This window comes from Microcaecilia unicolor, chromosome 13 (genome assembly GCF_901765095.1).
Source record: "Microcaecilia unicolor chromosome 13, aMicUni1.1, whole genome shotgun sequence".
Taxonomy (NCBI): Eukaryota; Metazoa; Chordata; class Amphibia; order Gymnophiona; family Siphonopidae; genus Microcaecilia; species Microcaecilia unicolor.
The window spans coordinates 17,103,812-17,127,937 of record NC_044043.1 but is presented as its reverse complement, the minus strand read 5'-3'; the positions used below and the strand labels follow the sequence as shown (position 1 = coordinate 17,127,937).

The 24,126-nt window shown below is 44.3% G+C and overlaps 1 protein-coding gene across 1 annotated transcript in view; it reads right to left on the bottom strand.

The window, feature by feature from the left end:
- The window catches only part of BAZ1B (bromodomain adjacent to zinc finger domain 1B), a 428,988-nt gene that overhangs the window by 371,751 nt on the left and 33,111 nt on the right, over positions 1-24,126 (bottom strand). The window contains exon 4 of the mRNA XM_030186030.1: positions 9,696-9,817. Coding sequence (XP_030041890.1) covers positions 9,696-9,817 — 122 coding nt within the window. The remainder of the gene's footprint in view (positions 1-9,695; positions 9,818-24,126) is intronic.

The following is a 24,126-nucleotide window of genomic DNA, read 5'->3' as shown; positions in this document are numbered from 1 at the left end:
ATAATAAATCGCAAAATTGACCAGACTGAAAATTACAATAGGAGACTGAATCTGAGAATACTGAACTTTCCGGTTGTTTCAGGAATTTCTGTCTTTGAACTTTTAAGAAATACCTCACAGAAATACTTCATTATTCATCTTCCCTGTTGCCTCCAATTAATAAGATTTACTATTTAGCAAATTCGACAAAATCTGTGGAAAAATGTAGTTCTTCATACACAAGAACAAGAGAAAAAATCCTTGGATATTTCAGCAATATTAGAACAGTCACTATCGGATATAAAGACCCGAAGTTCAGTCTTAGTCTCATTCGTCTTTGAACAAGACAAATTCTTTCATGAAACTGTACTTTAAAAATGCTTTGACTTTTTTCTGTGGGGCTAGGATATGGCTATATCCTGATATGACTAAGATGACTCAGGATAGACAAAAATTATTTCTAGCTTTAAGGGAAGAGACTAAAGCTATAGGAGCAAATGTATTGTTTACTACATGAATAACAGATACATCTTCCTTGAGCCTGATCAGCTCAAATTTTTTTGGGATCAGAAAAGTTTAACCAAATAAATTCTATCGCAAGTTGATTTAAGAGAAATAACGTGCTAATCGACCAGGCCATATTTCCTGTAACAAATGCTTCTTTTTGTTCTCCTATTATTTTTAGCCCCCTACTGTAATTGTGGTCTGAGGCTGAGCTATATTTACTTTATGTAATACCTGTAGTATTGTTGAAATTTGTCTGTATTTTATTTCTTTATTTGGTTAAATATTCTATTTGGAAAACATTAGCTCGATATTGCTGGAATCAAGTGTACAGCTTGTAAATGTTTAAATTCAATAAAAATAAAATAAAAAAATAAATTTACTATATTGTAGCTTCATCGCATGCCCCCTAGTTCTAGTATTGTTGGAAAGCGTGAACAGACGCTTCACATTTATCCGTTCAACTCCGCTCATTATTTATAGACCTCTATCATATCTCCCCTCAGTCGCCTTTTCTTCAAGATGAAGAGCCCTAGCCGCTTTAGCCTTTCCTCATAGGGAAATTGTCCCATCCCCTTTATCATTTTCGTCGACCTTCTCTGCACCTTTTCTAATTCCACTAGATCTTTTTTGAGATATGGCGACCAGAATTGAACACAATATTTGAGGTGCGGTCGCACCATGGAGCAATACAAAGGCATTATAACATCCTCATTTTTTGTTTTCCATTCCTTTCTTAATAATACCTAACATTCTATTTGCTTTCTTAGCCGCAGCAGCACACTGAGCAGAAGGTTTCACCGTATCATCGACACCTAGATCCCTTTCTTGGTACGTTGACTCCTAACGTGGAACCTTGCATGACGTAGCTATAATTCAGGTTCCTCTTTCCCACATGCATCACTTTGCACTTGCTCACATTAAACGTCATCAGCCATTTAGACGCCCAGTCTCTCAGTCTCGTAAGGTCCTCTTGTAATTTTACACAATCCTCCCGCGATTTAACGACTGAACCCCACTAACTACCCTTTTCCATTGAGAATACAGACCATTTAACCCTACGCTCTGTTTCCTATCTTTTAACCAGTTTTTAATCCACAATAGAGCACTACCTCCTATCCCATGACTCTCCAATTTCCTCTGGAGTCTTTCATGAGGTACTTTGTCAAACGCATTCTGAAAATCCAGATACACAATATCAACCGGCTCCCCTTTATCCACATGTTTGTTCACCCCTTCAAAGAATGGAAGTAAATTGGTCAGGCAAGATTTCCCTTCAACTAAATCCATGTTAACTTTGTCTCATTAATCCATGCTTTTGAATATGCTCTGCAATTTTGTTCTTAATAATAAGTCTCTACCATTTTGCCCGGCACCAACATCAGACTCACCGGTCTATAATTCGGCTGTATTCGGTGTTCCGCAGATGGAAAAGGAAAGGGATAGTATACTTGTTACAAGTACTTACCCGTGAAGGACAGATAAAGCCGTTTCAGGAGCTCTGTGCTGAATACGCCCTGCCGCCCTCCGATGAGTTCTATTATGCACGGCTACAACATTATATACGTTCCTTGTCCTGGGAGGCGCTGGCGGAGGATGTCCAGGAAGAGTTGGCAACAGCATTCTCTTTAGAGGCACAGCAAAAAGTGCCCCTCACGTTCCATCACAGGCACATCAGGAACACAGTTACCGAACTAGACTATGCCAAGTTACTGGCTGCCTGGAAACGAGATATCCCCATGGCCCTTACATTGCCTCAGTTCAAGTCCCATGTGCTTACAATGTGCAAAACAAAGAACATGACGCAGCACTGGGAGCTACAATACAAATTTGCTCTTCAACTCTACATTTGTCCCAGAAGAGCCTTTCACATGGGACTCTCGCCTTGGGGAGAGTGCCTCAAATGCAGGGATCCGGGGGCCACCCTCGGGCACATGTTTTGGTCCTGCAAGGGCATAGTCCGATTTTGGAAGGAGCTAGTACAATATGCTTCTGAGATGTGGAAGGCGGGCTGGAAGTATGACTCGGCGCTGCTCCTGGGCCATCCTGTTCTCGTACACCCTGTCCCATCAGGATTTACCGCTTTTGTATGCAAAGCTATTGTAGTGGCTAAACAAGTAATACTCTCAGAATGGCTTACATACAACTACCCTACAGTATCGCAGTGACGTGTGCGTATGATAACGTTACTGCGGGTAGAGAGGGTGGGAATTACAGACTTTAAAACGAAGACTGGAGTGCGTTTCCAACTCACTTGGACTCCCTTTTGGAATACTCTGACTCCAACTGCCAGGAGTAGACTGTTAAACTTCTAGATATTGCCCTGTACCCTGCGTTATGTTCATTTGATGCCATAGCAAGGGAAACAAAGGGGGGGGAGGGGAAGGGAATGGGAGGGAAGGTAAAGTCCTATTTGTTGGGGTAGAAGTACTATATGTTAGTTTAGCCACATGGGGGGAAAATATCAGACGTTCATACATGATGATGTTAACTTTTCTTCTTAAGTTTTGAATAAAAATGATTGAAACATAATTTGTATCCCGGTATGACAGTGTCCCACTGGTTAGCCTCCTTCCACCAGGTCTCAGAGATGCCTATTATATCTAATTTTTCATTTAGTGCAATATATTCTAACTCTCCCATCTTATTTCTTAGGCTCCTGGCATTTGCATATAGACATTTCAAACTATGTTTGTTGTTCCTATTTACATCATGCTCAGTACTTGACAGTATTCCAAATTTCAATCTCTTCTGCCACCTCAACCTCTCTGTTTTTCTTCCTTTGAAGCCCACTCTGTCCACCTATTCACTCCTTTGTCTCTTCGACTAGCAGTTATTTATCATCTCCCTGATAAGTCCCTTTCATCCTTTCTCAGCGACTTTGACGCCTTAACATCCTCCTTCAATCTTCAACTATGCTCCACTTCCACTACCCACCAAAATGGTCACTGTCTTGATCTTATCTTCTCCTATACCTGCTCTCCCTCCAATTCCTTTACCTCAGTTCTTCCCCTCTCTGACCATCATCTAATAAAACATTCATACTTAAACTTCCCCCTGCCCAATCCCGTCCAATCTTAACCAATTTATCTAGGAATCTCCAAGGCCATTGACTCTACTACCCTATCCTCCAGTGTCTCGAACCTCTTCTCTACCACTGCACCATCCAAATCTGTCAATGATGCCGTCTCTTCCTTCAATACTATTCTATCCTCTGCCTTAGACAATCTTGCACCTCTCATGCCCCATCCTATAAGATGTACCAAACCCCAGCCCTGGCTGACCCCTAAAATCCGCTACCTACGTTCCTGTACCCGTTCCGCCGAACACCTCTGACTGAAATCTCGTGCCCTTCTGACTTCACAAACCAAGTTCATGTTGACCTCCTTCCAATCTGCTCTCTTGCTTGCCAAATAGGACTACTACATCCTGCTAATTCTCTCGTCTCTACATCCAGCTAATTCTCTCGGCTCTAACCCTAGACTTCTCTTCGCCATACTAAACTCTCTCCTCAAGGTGCCTCCACCCCTCACTATCTCCACAGACCCCAGCTGAGTTCTTCCACAACAAGGTTCAAAAGATAAACCTCGAATTCTCTGCCAAAGCACCCCAACCTCTCCCTCCCCTTGTCCGTTCCCCTATTTCCTCAACCTCTCTGTCCTTTTCCTCCTTTCCCGAAGTCACTGATGAAGAAACATCACATCTTCTCTCCTCCTCAAAACGCACTACCTGTTCCTCTGATCCCATTCCTACCCACCTTCTTAACACCATTTCTCCTACTCTCACCCCTTTTATCTGTCATATCCTCAATCTCTCTCTTTCCACTGCGACCGTTCCTGATGCCTTCAAACATGCTGTGGTCACACCGCTCCTGAAGAAGCCTTCACTTGACCCTACCTGTCCTATCGAACCATCTCCTTCCTCCCCTTCCTTTCCAAGTTACTTGAACCGCCGCTGCCTTGACTTTCTCTCATCCCAAGCAGTTCTTGACCCATTCCAATCTGGCTTTCGCCCTCTTCACTCAACTGAAACTGCACTTACAAAAGTTTCCAACGACCTGTTCCTGGCCAAATCCAAGGGTCTCTATTCTATCCTCATCCTTCTCGATCTATCCACCGCTTTTGACACTGTTGATCACAGCCTACTCCTTGATACGCTGTCTTCATTTGGATTCCAGGGCTCTGTTCTTTCCTGGTTCTCCTCCTACCTCTCGCTTCGCACCTTTAGTGTAAACTCTGGTGGATCCTCTTCCACTTCTATCCCTCTACCAATCGGTGTACCTCAGGGTTCTGTTCTCGGTCCTCTCCTGTTCTCCATTTACACTTCTTCCCTTGGCTCTCTGATGATATCCCATGGCTTTCAATTCCATCTCTATGCTGATGACTCCCAAATCTACCTCTCTACCCCCGAAATCTCAACCAGCATCCAGATCAATGCTTCAGCCTGCCTATCTGATATTGCTGCCTGGATGTCTCAGCGTCATCTGAAACTTAACATAGCCAAAACCGAGCTGCTCATCTTTCCCCCTAAACCTACCTCTCCTCCCTTTCTCCATTTCTGTGGGTGGCACTCATTCTCCCTGTCTCATCCACTCGTAACCTTGGGGTCATCTTCGACTCCTCTCTCTCCTTCTCTGCTCACATTCAGCAGATTGCTCAGAGATGAAGGGACGGATTTTGCTGATGTTGTAGGGAAAGAAACGACAGGTTTTGGCACTCTACCAGAACTCTTATCACCTCTCATCTTGATTATTGTAACCTGCTTCTCACCGGCCTCCCCCTTAGCCGTCTCTCTCCTCTTCAAGCAACCAAAACTCTGCTGCGCAACTCATTTTCCACCAAAGTCGCTATGCTCACATTAGCCCTCTCCTTAAATCACTTCACTGGCTCCCTATCCATTTCCGCATTCAATTCAAACTTCTCTTATTGACCTATACGTGCATTCACTCTGCCGCTCCCCAGTACCTCTCCACTCTTGTCTCTCCCTACACCCCCCCTACTCGGGTACTCCATTCTGTAGATAAATCTATCATCTGTCCCCTTCTCTACTGCTAATTCCAGACTCTGTTCCTTTTATCTTGCTGCACCTCACGCCTGGAATAGACTACCCGAGCCTATACGTCTAGCCCCGTCTTTGGCCGTTTTCAAGTCCAAACTTAAAACCCACCTCTTTACCACTACTTTTGACTCCTAACCTCTACTCACCTGCCCTGTCCCTTTTATCCTCACCTCTTCATTCCCTTACCCCTTAATCGTTCTGTTTGCCTGTCTTATCTAGATTGTAAGCTCTTTGAGCAGGGACTATCTTTTTTGTGTATGGTGTACAGCGCTGCGTATGCCTTGTAGCGCTATAGAAGTGATAAGTAGTAGTAGTATTAATTTGCAATCTTTTGTCTGATTTTTATTTAAGGACACCTGATCTACTACGGTCTCTTTTGCAACCTCACTATCAGGATACCCTATCTTCCCTGTTTTGGTGATATCTTTGAAAGATACCTTCTCCCGAACCATGCACTTTTGAGTGACTGTCGGCCTTCCCCCATTTCTAGTTTAAAAGCTGCTCTATCTCCTTTTTAAATGCCGATGCCAGCAGCCTGGTCCCACCCTGGTTAAGGTGGAGCCCATCCTTTTGGAATAGGCTCCCCCTTCCCCAGAATGTTGCCCAGTTCCTAACAAATCTAAAACCCTCCTCCTGGCACCATTGTCTCATCCACGCATTGAGACTCCGGAGCACTGCCTGTCTCTTGGGCCCCGCACGTGGAACGGGTAACATTTCAGAAAATGCTACCCTAAAGGATCTGCATTTGAGCTTTCTACCTAAGAGCCTAAATTTGGCTTCCAGAACCTCTCTCCCACATTTTCCTATGTCATTGGTACCCACATGTACCAAGACAGCTGACTCCTACCCAGCACTATCTAAATACCTATCTAGGTGATGCGTGAGGTCCGCCACCTTCGCATCAGGCAGGCAAGTCACCAGGCGATCCTCATGTCCACCAGCCACCCAGATATCTATATGCCTAATGATCGAAACACCAACTACAACAGCTGCCCTCACCTTTTCCTCCCGGGCAGCACTTGGAGACATATCCTCGGTGCGAGAGAATAGTACATCCCCTGGTGGGCAGGTCCTGGCTACAGGAGTACTTCCTACTTCAGCAGGGTGATGCTCTCCTTCTACGAGACCTCCCTCCTCCAAGATAGCACAAAGGCTACCAGACTGGAGGTGGGACTTCTCTACAACATCCCTGTAGGTCTCCTCTATGTACCTCTCTGTCTCCCTCAGCTCCACCGTCTGCTACTCTAGCCTCAAGAGAACGGACATGCTCTCAGAGCTAGGAGCTCTTTGCATCGGGCACACACATATGACATCTAACCAACTGGGAGATAATCATACATGGGACGCTCAATGCAACAGACTGGATAGCACCCCTCTTGCTGTTGGACTGCTGACTCCATCTTAGTGCTTTTGAGTTTTTCAATCATTTAAAACTTGCTACAGTATTAAGGATATTAGCCTAATATAAAAGTGTCTTTTAGATTACATAGTATACTGTTTTATTTAGTGTTTCCTTCTGAGATGGTAATGAAATGTATTTAAAACTCTAAGAGCACTCCTTGCTTATACCCTAATTACAATAACTGACTATAAATGAAGAGTTGTCCTAGGGGTGGGTGGGAAGACTAAACTGGATCCTGCAGTGCCTGCTAGATTCTGTTAATGCTGTGGTACAAAGTTTTTAAAACTAAGTGGAAAAGACTATGGAGATTAGTTGATAAAATTTGCTTTTTTATTATATATTTTTATATTGCCTAACACTAACCTACAATTCCTGCTTTAAACCCCAATCTTTAAATTCCCAAAGCACAAAGCAAAATAGCGTTCACTTACCAGAGAAATGTCCTCTTCTCTCAGAACTTTTCTTTTAGGAACCTAGTCAAACCTTTTTTAAACCCTGTTAAGCTAATTTCTTTTACCAAATTCTCTGGCAACGAATTCCAGCATTTCATTATACATTGATTGAAGAAATATTTTCTCTGCTTCGTTTTAAATTTACTGTTTTGTAGCTTCATCGCATGCCCCCTAGTCCTAGTATTTTTGGAAAGAGTAAACGAGCAATTCACGTCTACCCGTTCCACTCCACTCATTATTTTATATACCTCTATGATATCTCCGCTCAGCCGTCTTTTCTCCAAGCTGAAGAGCCCTAGCCTCTTTAGCCTTTCCTGACAAGGAAATTGTCCCATCCCCTTTATCATTTTCATCACCCTTCTCTGTACCTTTTCTAATTCCACTATATCTTTTTTGAGATGTAGTGACCAGCATTGCAAAAAATCACTGTTACTGTCAAAACTAGACTACTACAACCTCCTACTACTCACCCCCCCCCCCCCCCCCCCCCCAAAAAAAAAAAAAACACAACTTTGTAAACTACAATCTGTTCAAAAACACAGCAGTCTGGCTAATTTATTCACTGAAAAAACACGACCCCCATCTTTTTTTGGAGACAAGAATTCAGTTTAAGTTAGCATGCACCCTATTCAAAATCCTTATGGGAGACTGTCCTAGCTATCTGATCATGCTCTTAAATTTTACCAATAATTGAATGAGAAGACATTCCCCTTCCCAAAAGGAGTAAAATGAGCCAGTGTCTATGCACAACTGGTGGCTTACCAAGCCCTCAAAATCTAGAAGGACCTGGGGCTATGTCTAGACAACCTACACAACTATACACTATTCAGAAAACAAGTAAAAACGACCCTCTTCAAAAAAAATTGCTTTGGTAGATATTGTGTGATGTTTAAAAGCAGTATTTCCTCCTTGATTCATAAATACTTTTTTGTTCTTAAGCAGATTCACCTTGCACAAGTCATTCTTTGATAAGCCTTCCCTTTACTCATCCACTCTCGTAAATTTCAGTTCAATTACTGTAACTCAGTCTTTCTAGGTTTGCCACAGTATCAACTATGTTGATTACAACTTATTCAGACCACCATTAAATACATGAAGCAAAGAAACTTGATAACATTATCTCTTAATACCGAACACTGGTTACCCATTCAGCACCAGATTATATTTAAAATTCTCATTTTAACCTTCAGATTCTTTATTCAGGTATCTTATTCTGTACTCCCCTGTTTGAGCTTTACATTCCTCTCAGCAAAACCTTTTGATTGTACCCACTTTTCTCCAAACTTTGTTCCCATTCTGCTGGGGCATCCTCCTTTTCTATGGTTCTCCCCCAAACCGTGGAATAATATTTGACATGAGATTAGAATTATCATTTTTAAGATTCAAATCTACTCTTAAAATTTCTGTTCTCAAATGCATTTCCCACTGCACCTAAATGATGTTTTCAATTTTCATTGCCCCATTCAGCAAGACAACATACCTTATTGTACTTGTCCACTTTTCTTTTCGTGCTACCCTCCTCACCTTATTTGTATCTTAGAGTAATGCTGATATTCTGTTTTACCTGTATTGTAACCTAGGCAACCTTATGTTTCCATTTTCCTCCCTTACTACTGATTTGTATACTGCTTAGATAACTTATTTGCTGTATATTAAATACATGTGAGATGCAAAATGTAAAATGGCTCATTCCTGAGCCAGACCACCACTCATGATCTGATGTTCCACCACACCTTTTTTTTCCAACTTTATTCTCTTAAAAGCAGGTAGAGGAATAAAGCTTAGCAGCCAATTTTTTTTTCAATCTAGCAGCTACATATGAACAAGGGAAGGCAGGGATCATGATACTCACATTCCTACTGGCAGGGAGCCAAAGGGGACTTGGACTAGTATGCTTCATTGAGCACAGGCCTGTGGGCTCCAGTTAGGGGCCTTGGAGGAAAAATCCCCTCCAAGTTCAATCAGGGTAAGGACCATGGTTGAGGCACTGACCTACACTGGAGATATAGAAATACTGAGCTTTCCAGTCTGCACCAACCCTTATACTAGCAATGTCATTAGAATAGTTCAGTATCTCGACTGCCATCTGGTGACAGGGAATTACAAACCACTGGTCTGGACTAGAAGGAAAAGGAACACAAAAGCTGTTCAAGTGAGCACAACATACCTTCACTATAGCAAAATTAAAGTTGGGATCAGTTCTTTATTCCTTAGCAATCCATTTTAGTAGCAGTGGAAATAGGAAACAAATTTACCCCAAAACCATTCATAGTATTTAAAGACAAGAAAGAAGCCCTTACTTTATCTTCATTCTGCAGTTTCACATCATATTTATGAGGAAGAAACTTTGGTGGCACCCACTTCTTCTCCTCCTTTTTTAGGCTGGTTGGGAGTTTTCTTGGGGATCTCCGGGCTCTGTCACCTGGTCAAAAGAAGATTTGATTACTTAAAAGCAAAAATTCATAAAGCCATCATAGATTTCTTGGCGAACTAATACCTGGCAAATACTATAATGAAATTCTGTTAACTATTTATGAAACTACTTTCCCTTTTTTAAACTGTTAAAATTACATAAATGAAAATGAAAATAGTTAATGATACCTTAAACAGAACAAAGGAGCATTGTCTTTCCAAGAAGCAGTGCACACTGGTGGGAGAGACTGCTTGACCAGCGGTAAGAAATTCACCCCTAGTGGATGTGCTACTGTGAATACCGACTACTGGATCCTGAAAGGTCCTATGTCTGTACATAAGTATTGCCATACTGGGAAAGACCAAAGGTCCATCAAGCCCAGCATCCTGTTTCCAACAGTGGCCAATCCAGGTCACAAATAACTGGCAAGATCCCAAAAAAGCTGCAGACTGTTTCTGATCCTTTTTATTAAAGGCAAGGCCCTATCCTAAGCACTGAAGAGTTAGTGACCAGTTCTATTCCCTAAACCAAGGGAGGCAGTCTATGAATCTGTTCCCTGAAGTGCTGATGACCAGGGGCTTTGTGACACTGTAGGGGGCTCAATGGAAGGCTTCAAGAGAAATCAAGCCCCACATAAAGCAAACTAAGAGATGAGATTAGAACTTACCATGGAGTGGAAGGTAATTGCACTGAAATGACAGTGAACTTTCTAGAATCCAATGGCAACATGGCAACATGGTTTTACCAAAGTAAAATCCTGCTAAATGAATCCGATTGATTTGACTGGGTGATCAAAGAATCTACTTAGAATTCAGTAAAGCCTTTGATATGGTTCCTCACAGAAGACACAAACAAAGGGCTGAACTTAGGACTCGAAGTAGTGAACTGGATCATAAATGGTTGACTGACAGATGATAGAGGGTGGTGGTAAATGGAGGTGAGTAATGAAGTGCCTCAGGGATCAGTCCTGGGGCCAATTCTATGTAATATATTTGTGAGACATTGGCAAAGTGTTAGAAGGGTAGGTCTACTTTCTGCATGTGACACAAAGATTGCCAACAGAGTGGACATTGGTGGGAATAGAAACCATGAGAAGAGGTCTCCAAAAATGAGAACAGTCTAAGGTCTTGTAGCTATAATTTAATGCAAAGAAGTGCACAGTGATGCACATGGGGTTCAGAAATCCAAAGGGGATGTATAAGATAAGAGGTACGAGATTGATAAGCACAGCTCAGGAGACGCACTTTATGGTGGTGATGTCCGACAATCTCAAGGTGGCAAAACAATGAGACAATGCATAGGCCAAAGCCAAAAGAATGCTAGGCTGCACAGAGAGAAACAATATCAGCAGAAGAAAGGAAGTGTTGATGCCCCTGTACTAGTCATTTGTGAGGCCCTACTTGGAGTACTGTGTTCAGATGTGGAAGTTATATTTCAATAAGGACATAAAAACATGAAATGGTTCTGAAAAAACTGCTGAAAATGGTATGGGGTTCGCATCACAAGACGTACAAGAAGATACTCAATGATCTGACGATGTATATCCTAGAGGTAAGGAGGGACATGAGTGATAATATACAAATCTTTTCCAGAGAGGGGGGAAGTAGTAGAACTAAAGGACATGAATTGAGGTTGTTGGGGATTAACAGGAAGCACTTTTCCACAGAGGGTAGATACCATTTTCATCTTCACATCCCATGGGAGGGCATTCCAGGTAACAGAATGCAAATGTGTGGGATAAAGACAAAGGAATCCTGTATAGAAAGCAAATGGAATCATAGTAAAATAGTAGATGACGGCAGAAAAAGACCTACACGGTCCATCTAGTCTGCCCAACAAGATAAACTCATATGTGCTACTTCTTGTGTATACCTTACCTTGATTTGTATCTGCCATTTTCAGGGCACAGACCGTAGAAGTCTTGCCCAGAACTAGCCCCATTTTCAGGACACAGACCGTAGAAGTCTTGCCCAGAACTAGCCCCATTTTCAGGGCACAGACCGTAGAAGTCTTGCCCAGAACTAGCCCCACCACCCAAACACCAGCCCTGCCTCCCAATCTCGGCTAAGCTTCTGAGGATCCATTCCTTCTGCACAGGATGCCTTTGTGTTTATCCCACGCATGCTTGAATTCCGTTACCGTTTTCATCTCCACCACCTCCCGTGGGAGGGCATTCCAAGCATCCCCCACTCTCTCTGTGAAAAAATACTTCCTGACATTTTTCTTGAGTCTGCCCCCCTTCACTCTCATATCATGTCCTCTCATTCTACCGCCCTCCCATCTCCGGAAAAGGTTCGTTTGCGGATTAATACCTTTCAAATATTTGAACGTCTGTATCATATCACCCCTGTTTCTCCTTTCCTCCAGGGTATACATGTTCAGGTCCACAAGTCTCTCCTCATACATCTTGTAACACTTACGGCTGCTTAGATGGCAACTCCAGTAATTGCAGAATAAAGCCAGTTTCAGGCAGACTTCTAAAGTCTGTACCCTGAAAATGGTAAGGACACATCAACACCAAATATGCATACATGATATTGAATTATACTATGTGCTATGAGTTTATCTTGTTGGGCAGACTGGGTGGACTGTATTCAAGAAGTTTTTGTGTAGGACAAGAAAAAAGGATCATCTAAAGCTGTGCCCTCACACCAAGACAATCCTCTTCCACTTGAAACCATAAAACCTCCTAGTGAAGACTCTCCTGGAAGCCAACAGAACCTGAGACACACTCCAAGTAGTTCAGGGCATTCACTACCACCCTTTCAACACCCAAGCCATGAGGACTAGAGGCTGAAGGTCAGGATGCAGTACAGGATCCCTTGTTCTGAGTGAGGAGAGTTGGGAAGCACTTTAGTCTCCATGGATCTTCAGAAGCAAGCACCATAAGTGGGAACCAGATCTGCCTCAGCCAGTAAGGCACGATCAAATCATGGTTCCCAGATCTTGCTGGAGTTTCAGGCGATTTTTCATTAAGAGAGGGGTAAAAGGATATGCATACAGGCAGCCTTTCCCCCAATTTAAGAGAAAGGCATTCATGGCTAGTCTGCTGTGACATCCTAGTCTCAAGCAAAACAAACAGAGTGGCAAAAAAAAATAGATACATTTTAGCGAGAGGGGTGCCCCATTCTTGAAAGATATTTTTGGCTATGCTCATACCTTAAGACCACTCAGCTTGGATATCAGAGTTGTCTTTTCCTACTAGGTAAATGGCCCCAAACACCATCCCATGGGTAGTGCTCATTTTCAGATCTTGACCATTTTGTGACACAGGAGGTATGACCCTGTAAATCCCCGCTTGTTGACATAGTACATCACAATCCAATTGTCTGTCTGAACCAGATTTTAGTTCACCAGCTGACCTCTGAAAGTCGTTAGTAACATAGTAACATAGTAGATGACGGCAGAAAAAGACCTACACAGTCCATCTAGTCTGCCCAACAAGATAAACTCATATGTGCTACTTCTTGTGTATACCTTACCTTGATTTGTATCTGCCATTTTCAGGGCACAGACATTAGAAGTCTTGCCCAGCACTAGCCCCGCCTCCCAAACACCAGTCCCGCCTCCAATTCTCAGCTAAGCTTCTGAGGATCCATTCCTTCAGAACAGGATTCCTTTATGTTTATCCCACGCATGCTTGAATTCCGCTACCGTTTTCATCTCCATCACCTCCCGCGGGAGGGCATTCCAAGCATCTACCATTCTCTCGGTGAAAAAAATACTTCCTGACATTTTCTTGAGTCTGCCCCCCTTCAATCTCATATCACGTCCTCTAGTTCTACCGCCTTCCCATCTACGGAAAAGGTTCATTTGCGGATTAATACCTTTCAAATATTTGAACGTCTGTATCATATCACCCGTTTCTCTTTTCCTCCAGGGTATACATGTTCAGATATATATGTTAGTGTATTCCAGATTGGAATGTTCCAAATTGCTCAGCTAGAAGTGGTTTATCCTCTGAAGTTTCTGCTCAGCAGACCTTGTATGTGGAGCCCCTCTGCATGAGCTCCCTATTCCAGGTTGGATGCATCTGTTGTCAACAGCTTCTGAATTTGAGGAATTTGGAAGGGTACAATCTCAACATCTGCCAAGCTGACACCTACTGATTCTGTTATTGGGATTGCTTATTAGCAGATTGGGGGAGGGAGGAGGTGGAGGGTTGTTTACTTTTACCCAGAGGGTTACAAGAGCCTGGACCCCTGAGAGATTTCATTGTATCTTTTGCTGTATTGGAAGGTGGGGGAGGGGAAGCTTCAGGTATTTACGGTGGAGGATGTTCACTCTGATTTCGTATTGTTTACTTTCATTTACGCTGATGGCTACTCCTCAGTTATGTTTTGAGATGCATTATTTTTGAAAACTTAATAAAATTGTTTGAACTTAAAAAAACCACATCACTTGGGCAACTGCAGGACCGAAGTGGACTGGAGTAAATGAAGCCACAGAAATGGATTGATATCCAAGTTGTGAACTTTATGAAAGACGCTGTTTGAGATAAGTAGTGGGCTTCAGCATTTCGAGTTTGCACATTTGTTATTAGTTAAGATTACTCAACACTGATAACATTTTATGGTCATGTCTCGTTGAATAGCATGCCCAGTGATGCATTTGATAAGAACATATATACATTTGCACAGAAACGCTACGGAGAAATTAGACCTTATCTGCTAATTTGCTTTCCTTTAGTCCCTCCGGACCAGCCCAGATTGAGACTGATGGGTTGTACACGACTTCCATCAGGTGGAGACTGAGAATTCTGACTCTTCAGGGAGAGCCAATAAGAGCCCTTGACTGGCAGAGAAAGATCAAGTAAAACCTATCAAAGCAGGAAAGAAATAGAAAGACCCCGGTCTGTGCATCTGGAAACCTGAGCAACCACTTACATCAGACCAGGCCCATGTAACCTGCCCTTTTGTGCCTTCTGCAATAGGGCACTAAAGGACTGCAAAGATTCTTTGAGTTCTATAGTTGGTTATAAAGAGTTTTTTTTTTCAAGCCATAAACAAAACAAAAAAAAAAAACAGTGAACAGAGAACACAGCTTTCCAGAACTGATGGAACAAAACATACTGAAGCATTCACGGGAGGGTTCTGGGCCAGTCCGGAGGAACTAAAGGAAAGCAAATTAGCAGGTAAGGTCTAATTTCTCCTTCCTTAGCGTCCCTCCGGACTGGTCCAGATTGAGATTGATGGGAAGTAACATCATAGGCAGGACCCCAACCCACTGTGAGGACACACGCCCCAAAACGCATCCTGACGACATTTTACATCCAATCTGTAATGCTTCGAAAAAGAATGCAAAGAGAAACAAGTTGCCGCCTTACATATCTCCAAAGGCGAAACCAGAAAACGCTCAGCCCAAGAAGCAGCCTGTGCTCTGGTGGAATGAGCTTTCACTCCCTCTGGTATGGGCTTGCCCTCCAGAAGGTAAGCAGAAGCTTCAGCTACCTAGAAAGAGTGGGTTTAGATGCCCCTAACCCCTTCCAAGCTCCCCCAATCAAAACAAATAGACAATCCATTTGTCGGAAATCTTTCGTAGCCTTCAAAATATTGTCGAGTACCCGCTTGACATCCAGACGCTTGAGACAACGCTGCTCCTCCGACCCAGAACAGGTAAAATCACGGACAAGACCTTGGGAAGAAAGGAAGGGACAGGGTGCAACACTGTCCAATCCTTAGCAAATTCCAAAAATGGAGAAGGCAAGAAACTGCTTGAAGCTCAGACACCCTCCTAGCTGAGGCAATAGCCACAAGAAAAAAAACACCTTAAGCGTCAAATCCCTGAAAGTACAGGACGCCAAAGGCTCAAAAGGGAGGAAGAGAAAGAGATGAGAGAACCAGATTAAGGTCCCACAAGGGAAAGATCATCCACGCGGGAGGTCATACCAACCCCACCACCACCCCCCGGTAAAAAACAGACGACATCCAGATGGGCAGCAGGAGACTTTCCCTGAACTCACCCCCGAAAACAAGAAAGGGCTTCCACCTTAACCATAAGGGAAGAAAGGGACAAACCTTTTCCAAGCCCCGCTGAAGGAACACCAAGATGTGTGCCACAGAAGCTTTAATGGGGGAGGCACCAAACACCACCACACCTCAAACACTCTCCACATCCTGATATAGTTAAAAGAAGTAGAACATAAGAACCGCCATACTGGGAAAAGACCAATGGTCCATCAAGCCCAGCATCCTGTCTCCGACAGCGGCCTATCCAGGCTTCAAGAACCCAGCAACACCCCCCCCCCCCCCCCCCACAAAAAAAAAAAAAAAAAAAAAAAAGAAAGAAAATTTAATTTTTAATAATGTTCAATGGACTTTTCCATCAGGAATCTGTCCAAACCCCCTTTAAACTCCGTAAGGCCAGCAGCTGTCACTACATTTTCCGGCAACGAGTTCCAGAGTGCAACTACATGCTGAGTAAAGAAAAACTTTCTCCTGTTTTAAATCTACCATATTCTAGCTTCATCTTGTGTCCCCTGGTCCTATTATTGTTTGAAAGTGTAAACACTTCACATCTGTCCGCTCTACTCCACTCATTATCTTGTAGACTTCTATCGTATCACCCCTCAGCTGCCTTTTCTCCAAACTGAAGAGCCCTAACCTTCTCAGCCTTTCCTCATAGGGAAGTCGTTCCATCCCTTTTATCGCCCTTCTCTACACCTTCTCCAATTCCTTTATATCTTTTTTGAGATGCAGCGACCAGAATTGAACACAATATTCGAGGTGCGGTCACACCATGGAGCGATACAACGGCATTATAACATCCTTGTGTTTGTTTTCCATCCCTTTCTTAATACCCAACATTCTGTGCGCTTAGTTGCCGCAGCACACTGAGCAGAAGTTTTAAACGTCTTATCCACGATAACTCCCACATCCCTTTCTAGGTCTGTGACTCCTCGGGTTCCTCTTACCCACATGCATCAATTTGCACTTGTCAACATTGAACTTCATCTGCCACTTGGATGCCCAATCCCCCAGTCTCACGAGGTTCTCCTATGATCTTTCACACTCCTCCTGCGACTTGACGACCCTGAATAATTTTGTGTCATCTGCAAATTTAATTACCTCACTAGTTACTCCCATCTCTAGGTCATTTATAAATATGTTAAAAAGCAGCGGTCCCAGCACAGACCCCTGAGGTACCCACTAACTACCCTTCTCCATTGAGAATACTGACCATTCAATCCTACTCTCTGCTTCCTATCTTTCAACCAGTTCTTAATCCATAGTAATACCCTACACCTCCAATCCCAGGAGTCAAGTTTCCTCAGGAGTCTTTCATGAGGTACTTTGTCAAACGCCTTTTGAAAATCCAGATACACAATATCCACCTGTTTGTTCACTCCCTCAAAAAAATGCAGTAGATTGGTGAGGCAAGACTTCCCTTCACTAAATCTGTGTTGACTTGGTCTCATAAGCCCATGTTTTTGTATGTGCTCTGTAATTTTATTCTTAATAGCCTCTACCATTTTGCCCGCTACCGACGTCAGACTCACCGGTCTATAATTTCCCGGATCTCCTCTGGAACCTTTTTTTAAAATCCTGTCTTCCGGTACCACACCTGATTTTAGGGATAGATTGCATATTACTAACAGTAGCTCTACAAGTTCATTTTTCAGTTCTATTAATACTCCGGGATGAATACCATCCGGTCCTGGTAATTTACTACTCTTCAGTTTGCAGAACTGACCTATTACATCCTCCAAGTTTACAGAGAATTCATTTAGTTTCTCTGACTTGCCCGCTTCAAATACCCTTTCCGGCACCGGTGTCCCACCCAAATCCTCCTCGGTGATGACCGAAGCAAAGAATTCATTTAATTTTTCTGCTACGGCTTTGTCTTCCCTGATCACCCCTTTAACACCATTTTCATCCAACGGCCCAACCGATTCTTTAGCCGGCTTCCTGCTTTTAATGTATCTAAAAAAAAATTCTAACGCTAACTTTTTTTCGAAGTCCTTTTTTGCCCTCCTTATCTCCGCTTTACATTTGGCTTGGCATTCCTTATGTTTTACCTTGTTATTTACAGTTGGTTCTCTTCCTCACTTTCTGAAGGATTGTTTTTTGGCTCTAATGGCTTCCTTTACCTTACTGTTTAGCCACGCTGGCTGACGTTTGGTCTTTTTTCCTCTTTTCCTAATACGCAGAATATATTTCTCCTGTACCTCTAGGATGGTGTTTTTGAACAGCATCCAAGCCTGATGCAAGTTTTTACCCTGTGAGCTGCTCCTTTCAGTCTTTTTTCACTGTTTTTCTCATTTTATCGTAATCACATTTTCTAAAGTTAAATGCTAGTGTATTTGCTTTCCTAAGTTCACTTACTTCAGTGCCATTATCAAAACTGATCATATTATGATCACTTATCAAGTGGCCCTCGCACCGTTACCCCCTGCACGAGATCATGAGCTCCACTAAGGACTAAGGATAGTGGAAGACATTCACAGAATAACCTCCCTTACTTAACCGCATCCGTTCAAGAGCCAAGTTGTAAGACAAAAATCGAGCCGAACCGGATGAAACACTGGACCCTGGACTAACAAGCCGGGATCCTCCAGAAGCCTGAGAGGAGGCCCGATGAGCAGGTACAGCAGGTTGGCATACCAAGGTCTGCGGGGCCAATCCGGTGCTACCAAGAACACTCACCCCTGATGCTCCTCTATCCTGTGCAGTAGACGACCTACGAGAGGCCATGGAGGAAAGGCATACAGAAGGCCCGTCAGCCAGGGCTGTAGCAGCACATCAACTCCCTGCGCTGCTGGCTCCTTCCGGCGACTGAAGAATCTCGGAACTTTTGCATTGTACGCAGAGGCGAGCAGATCCACAGCGATCCACTACAGCCGGAAATGCTGCTTCGCTGAGGGACCACTCCCCAGAATCCAGAGTAGTGCAACCGAGGAAATCAGCTTGGACATTTTCTACTCCCACTACATGAGCCGCCGAGAGGGCCAGTAGATGAGATTCCGCCCAGCTCATGAGAAGTGCTGCTTCTCGCTCCAACTGGAGACTCGGTGTCCCTCCTCGACAACTGACATCGGCCACCGCCGTGGCGTTGTCCGACATGATGCAAAGCGACGTGCCTTCCAGAAGAGAGCAAAACGCTTGGAGCACCAAACATATTACTCTTGTCACCAAGAGGTTGATCACAAAGAAGGACTCCTCCGGTGACCAAAGTCCCTGGTATATTGTCCCTGACAGTGGGCTCCCCAGCACCTTAGACTGGCGTCCGTCATGACTACTATTCATTGTGGCGAATCCAAGGCCATCCCTCTGGACAGATTGGGCATCCGAAGCCACCAGTGAAGACTGCCCCAGTCCTGCGCTGGCGGCGGTAATTTCCGTAGTAGGGAGTCCCTCTGCGGCGACCACCTGGAGAGAAGGGACTTCTGCCCATGCCTCTATAGTCGCAGCCGTGCACCCCAGCACCTGAAAGTAATCCCTCGCACACGGGGATACCGTCCGCAGAAACTGACGAATCAGAGTCTGGAGCTTGAGGATTCGGGATTGTATAAGAAACACCCGACCTCCGAGTGTCAAAACACACCCAGATAGTCCAGGGACTGAGACGGCTGGAGATGACTCTTCTGCGAGCTGACCACCCCTCCCGACGACTGCAGGAACTGGACCACCTGGTTCGTGACCTGAAAGCTCTCCTGCTAGGATTTTGCTCTGATCAGTCAATCATCGAGGTAAGGGTGAACAAAAATTCCTTCTCTCCGAAGAGTGGCCACTACCATCACCTTGGTAAAGGTGTGAGTGGCCATTGACAGGCCGAAGGGCAATGCCCGAAACTGGAAATGATAGCCGAGAATCGTGAAGAGCAGAAAACACTGATGGAGCAGACGAATAGGAATGTATAGATGGCCCTCGACCTTACGGAGGCTTGTCAAAAATTCTCTGGTTCTTACCGCTACTATGACGGAGTGAAAACTTTCCATGCGAAAAGAGGAGACCTTGAGTGCCCAGTTAATGGCCTTGAAATCTATAATTGGCCTGGAAGAGCCTTCTTTCTTGGGAACAACAAAATAGATAGAGTAGCAACCCTGCCTGAGTTTCTCCAAGGGAACTGGACAAATAGCCTGGAGGTCGAGTAGCCTTTGTAGAGTGTCCTTGACTATCGCCTTGCAGTGAGACTGACAAAGGGACTCCAGAAATGCATCTGAAAGAGGATGCGCAAATTCTAAGGAGTACCCTTCTCAAATAACCTCTAGTATCCACTGGTCTGAAGTGATCTGAGCCCACCTCTGGAAAAACTGCGCCAAACGCACCCCTACCAGAACCAGAGGCTGGGCCCGGACACCTTCATTGCGACGGACAAGTGGGGGACTGAAAAGTCTACCTCCTCTGTGTGCTCCCCGAATGGACTGATTCCTCTGGAAGAATCTGGAATGTTGAACCGCAGCTGCCTTACCTGCCCTAAAATGACAAAAGTCACGGCCCAAGCCCAAAAACAAACTGCACCCAGCAGACTTAAGCCTATCCTCGGGAAGCCGCAGGACCTTAGTCTCCCCTAAACTAAGGGCTAGCTTGTTCAATTCTTCTCCAAACAATAAGGAACCCCTGAAGGGAAACTTACTGAAGGGAAACTTACTAAGTTAGACTTAGAGGCCGCCTCCACAGACCAACCTCTAAGCCAAAGGGACCACCTAGCCGCTACGCTCAAAGCATAGACTTGGCTGATACTCACAGCAAATCATACAAAGCGTCTGACAAAAAGGCCGAACCCATTTCAAGCTTAGACACCTCCAAATCTATGGCCGACAAATCATCCGAAGATCTATATAGCACTCTTTCTGACTAAAGAAAACAAGCTCTGGCTACTAAAGACCCGCAGATAGCTGCCTGAACTGCCAGAGCCCTCCTCCTCACAGTCCTCCTGAGAGAAGTCCTGTTACTCCAAGGAGGGCATCTCTAGATCTGGATCAGGATTAAGATCCTCATCCAGACCCCAGGACTCTCTGGACCTTTTTGCAGACACCAGCTGTCCTTCAGAAGATACCTGGGGAGGGCTAGATTTCTCCAATAAGAATGCCTTATACATTTGGAGGACAAATTCCAGAGGGGACCCCCCCCCAGCAGAACCTGAAGGGAAAGGAGACAAAGAAGAAATAGGCAGCAAAATAGATTTTTCCACAGAATCAGCAGAGACAGCTAAAATGGTGACGTGACGGTTGCCACCAAAACTGGGACCGCCAATTTCTTATTACTCACCGCTAAATCTTTAGCCTCCGCTGAAGAAACCAGCGTCTGAGAAGCTGAGGGCCCTACCTCCGAGGAGCCCTCCCCACAACAGTGCAAAATCTGCAGGAGCCGCTATCACCCGCACTGTGACGCTGACACTCTGTGCAGTGTTGGAGCTTCTCAGCCATGCTGCCTGTTAAACGGCACCGCAGTACTTTTTTTTTTTTTTTTTTTAATAACTAAGGAAAAATAAGAGGGCAGCCGCCAGCTGAAACCGCAGGAAACCTGGCTTAAAATCCCACTGCTGGAAGCTGTGAAAACTGGGTTCTTGAGAAGAAAATTTTTATTATTATTTTTTTTTTTAATTTAAATGGCTGCCTCTCCCAGCTTAGCTGCCCTTCCCTCAAAGAGTCATAGGCAAACTAACACAGCAATAAACACTGGAATCAGGAGGATGGGGGAGGGGGGGTGTAGCACCCCTGAGGCTGCAATAGATCCCAATGGATCTCAGCCTCCCACAAGCAGGTTAAACCAAAAAACAGATGCACAGAAGAGAAGAACACAAACACTCAGAAAATCACTGAAATATTTAAAATTACCAACAAAAGAAAGAGAAAAGATAGAGAGACTGAAGAGCTCACCACCTTCCATCTGCTGGAGACTGAGATTACTGGATCTCTGTCAGTCAATGGCTTTTATTGGCTCTCCTTGAAGAGTCAGAATTCTCTGTCTCCACCTGCTGGAAGGTGTGCACAACCCATAAGTCTCAATCTGGGTCAGTCAGGAGGGACGCTAAGGAAATGTGCAATGATGGTTTCTCCAGCTCAAGTGATGACCTGCAATGGTTTAAACTTTTATCACATATAAAGAAATGTATGATTTATTGATATACTGTACTGATTTATTTTGGATTTACATATTGTTAAGAGTACAGGGATTTTGGAGGAAGTGGCGAGTAAACGCAGTGACGCCTCGGAGGATCTACCACCCACGATGCAATCGATGCGAACGTCTCCGCACTCCCCGCCAGTTTGAGTCAGGAGACGGTCCTGCGCCGGAAGAAACACCGCTCCATGAGATCCACTCCTGGTTACTGGAGATAAAAACGGGCATAAAAGCAATGCATACAGCTCTTGATACCTTGGGAGCGATCTGAGGGGAGAGATTGGAGCGCTGGGCAGTCGAGTAATGGAAGTGGAGGAGCGACTAGATGACCATGAGGAAATAAGGGAGCTCACAACGAAAGCCACTGAAACTAAGCAAGAGATAAAGCAGCTATGGGACAAGCTGGAAGATTTAGAAAACAGGAGCAGGAGATGTAATATCAGGTTCCGCGGACTCCCGGATGTGCCAGAATACATGGATAGTGAAGTGATTGTGCAGAAGATTGCCAGTGCTTTGCTTGCAGAGATACAGATTAACAAAGAACCACCAGAAATACAAGTAGTAAGAGCACACCGAGCGCTGGGAACGCCAAGGACAAATAAACTGCAAGACATTATTGCATGTTTCAGCGAATTTAAACTAAAAGAAAAAATTCTACAAGCCTCCAGAAAATCAGCGGAATTCAAGTGGGATTCGTACCGCATTGAATGCTATCAAGATTTGGCAAATAGCACCTTAAAAAGGAGGGCAGAACTGAAACCCTTTACCCAATTTCTGCAATCTGAGGGTATTCGCTATAGATGGGGCCATCCTTTTATGCTCCGTTTTATAAAGAAGGCAAATTACATCAAGTCCGGAGTGTTGAGGAGGCGAGGGAGATATTCCCAGAAGGAGCAGCTTCTAATGCGGACAGCGCGACGGCAGACCACAGCACTACAGCCAAGCAAACCACACTGGCAAAGAGTGAAATCAGGCAAGGGCCGTCTTCAACGTCAGCAATCAGACACCTGTCTGAAAAGACCGGATGAGGTGATTGTCTCTGGTCACAAGCTTTGTCCGGAAAAGAGGAATGGAGTCCGGAGAGGACTAGTACTACTACTACTATTTAGCATTTCTATAGCGCTACAAGGTGTACGCAGCGCTGCACAAACATAGAAGAAAGACAGTCCCTGCTCAAAGAGCTTACAATCTAATAGACAAGAAATAAAGTAAGCAAATCAAATCAATTAATGTGTACAGGAAGGAGGAGAGGAGGGTAGGTGGAGGCGAGTGGTTACGAGTCAAAAGCAATGTTAAAGAGGTGGGCTTTCAGTCTAGATTTAAAGGTGGCCAAGGATGGGGCAAGAGGCAGGGGCTCAGGAAGTTTATTCCAGGCGTAGGGACTGAATTGAATTTCACAGATCGCTCTGTAAGCAGGATTAAGTATCAGTGAATGGCCCATTTTATGGGTTATGTTGCTATGATATATATTAATAGAAGGTATGCTTGTTATGAATGTATGTCTATAATGGGGGTGAGGTCACTTTCCTCTGTAGCACACTGATGATACAAAATCTGGTGTGCGTACAAGTGGGGAGGGGGGAAGGGTTCGAGGGGAGGGGGGGAGTTAATGTTAAGCAGGAGGGCGCCAATACTGGGGGGGGGGGGGGGGTAGTAATTGACACGACAACAGGTTGTAATCGGAGAGGGGGGAAGGGATGTGAAGATTCCAGTAGGTATCTCTAATGAGTATAGTGAAATGTTTGACCCTTAATATTAAGGGGCTGAACTCCCCATTCAAGCGCCAACTCATGTTTAGGGAAATACAGAGCTTGAAAGCGGATGTGTCATTTATACAGGAGACACACCTGATACCAGGCAAGGAACACTTGTGAAGAAGTGGTGGGCTCCCACATATATATTTTGCAATCTAGTCATACAGACAAGAAAAAGAGGGGAGTGCTGATAGCGTTGTCGAGTAAAATACCCTTGGCAGATAAAGCATGTAATTCGGGAAAAAGAGGGAAGGTATCTGTTATTGATAGTACAAATAGGGATGGAAACGCTATCTTTATTGAACATTTACGCCCCCAACGAGAAACAGGATTCATTTTTTACAATCCTGACCACAATATTGTCGAAACATGTTGAAGGCACGCTATTGGTGGTGGGGGACTTCAACTTGACGCTACAGCCCGGATTGGACAATTTGGCAGGTGGTGCGAGGTATTCTCACCATGATAGGGCTCAATTGCACAAGGTTTTGGGAACTTG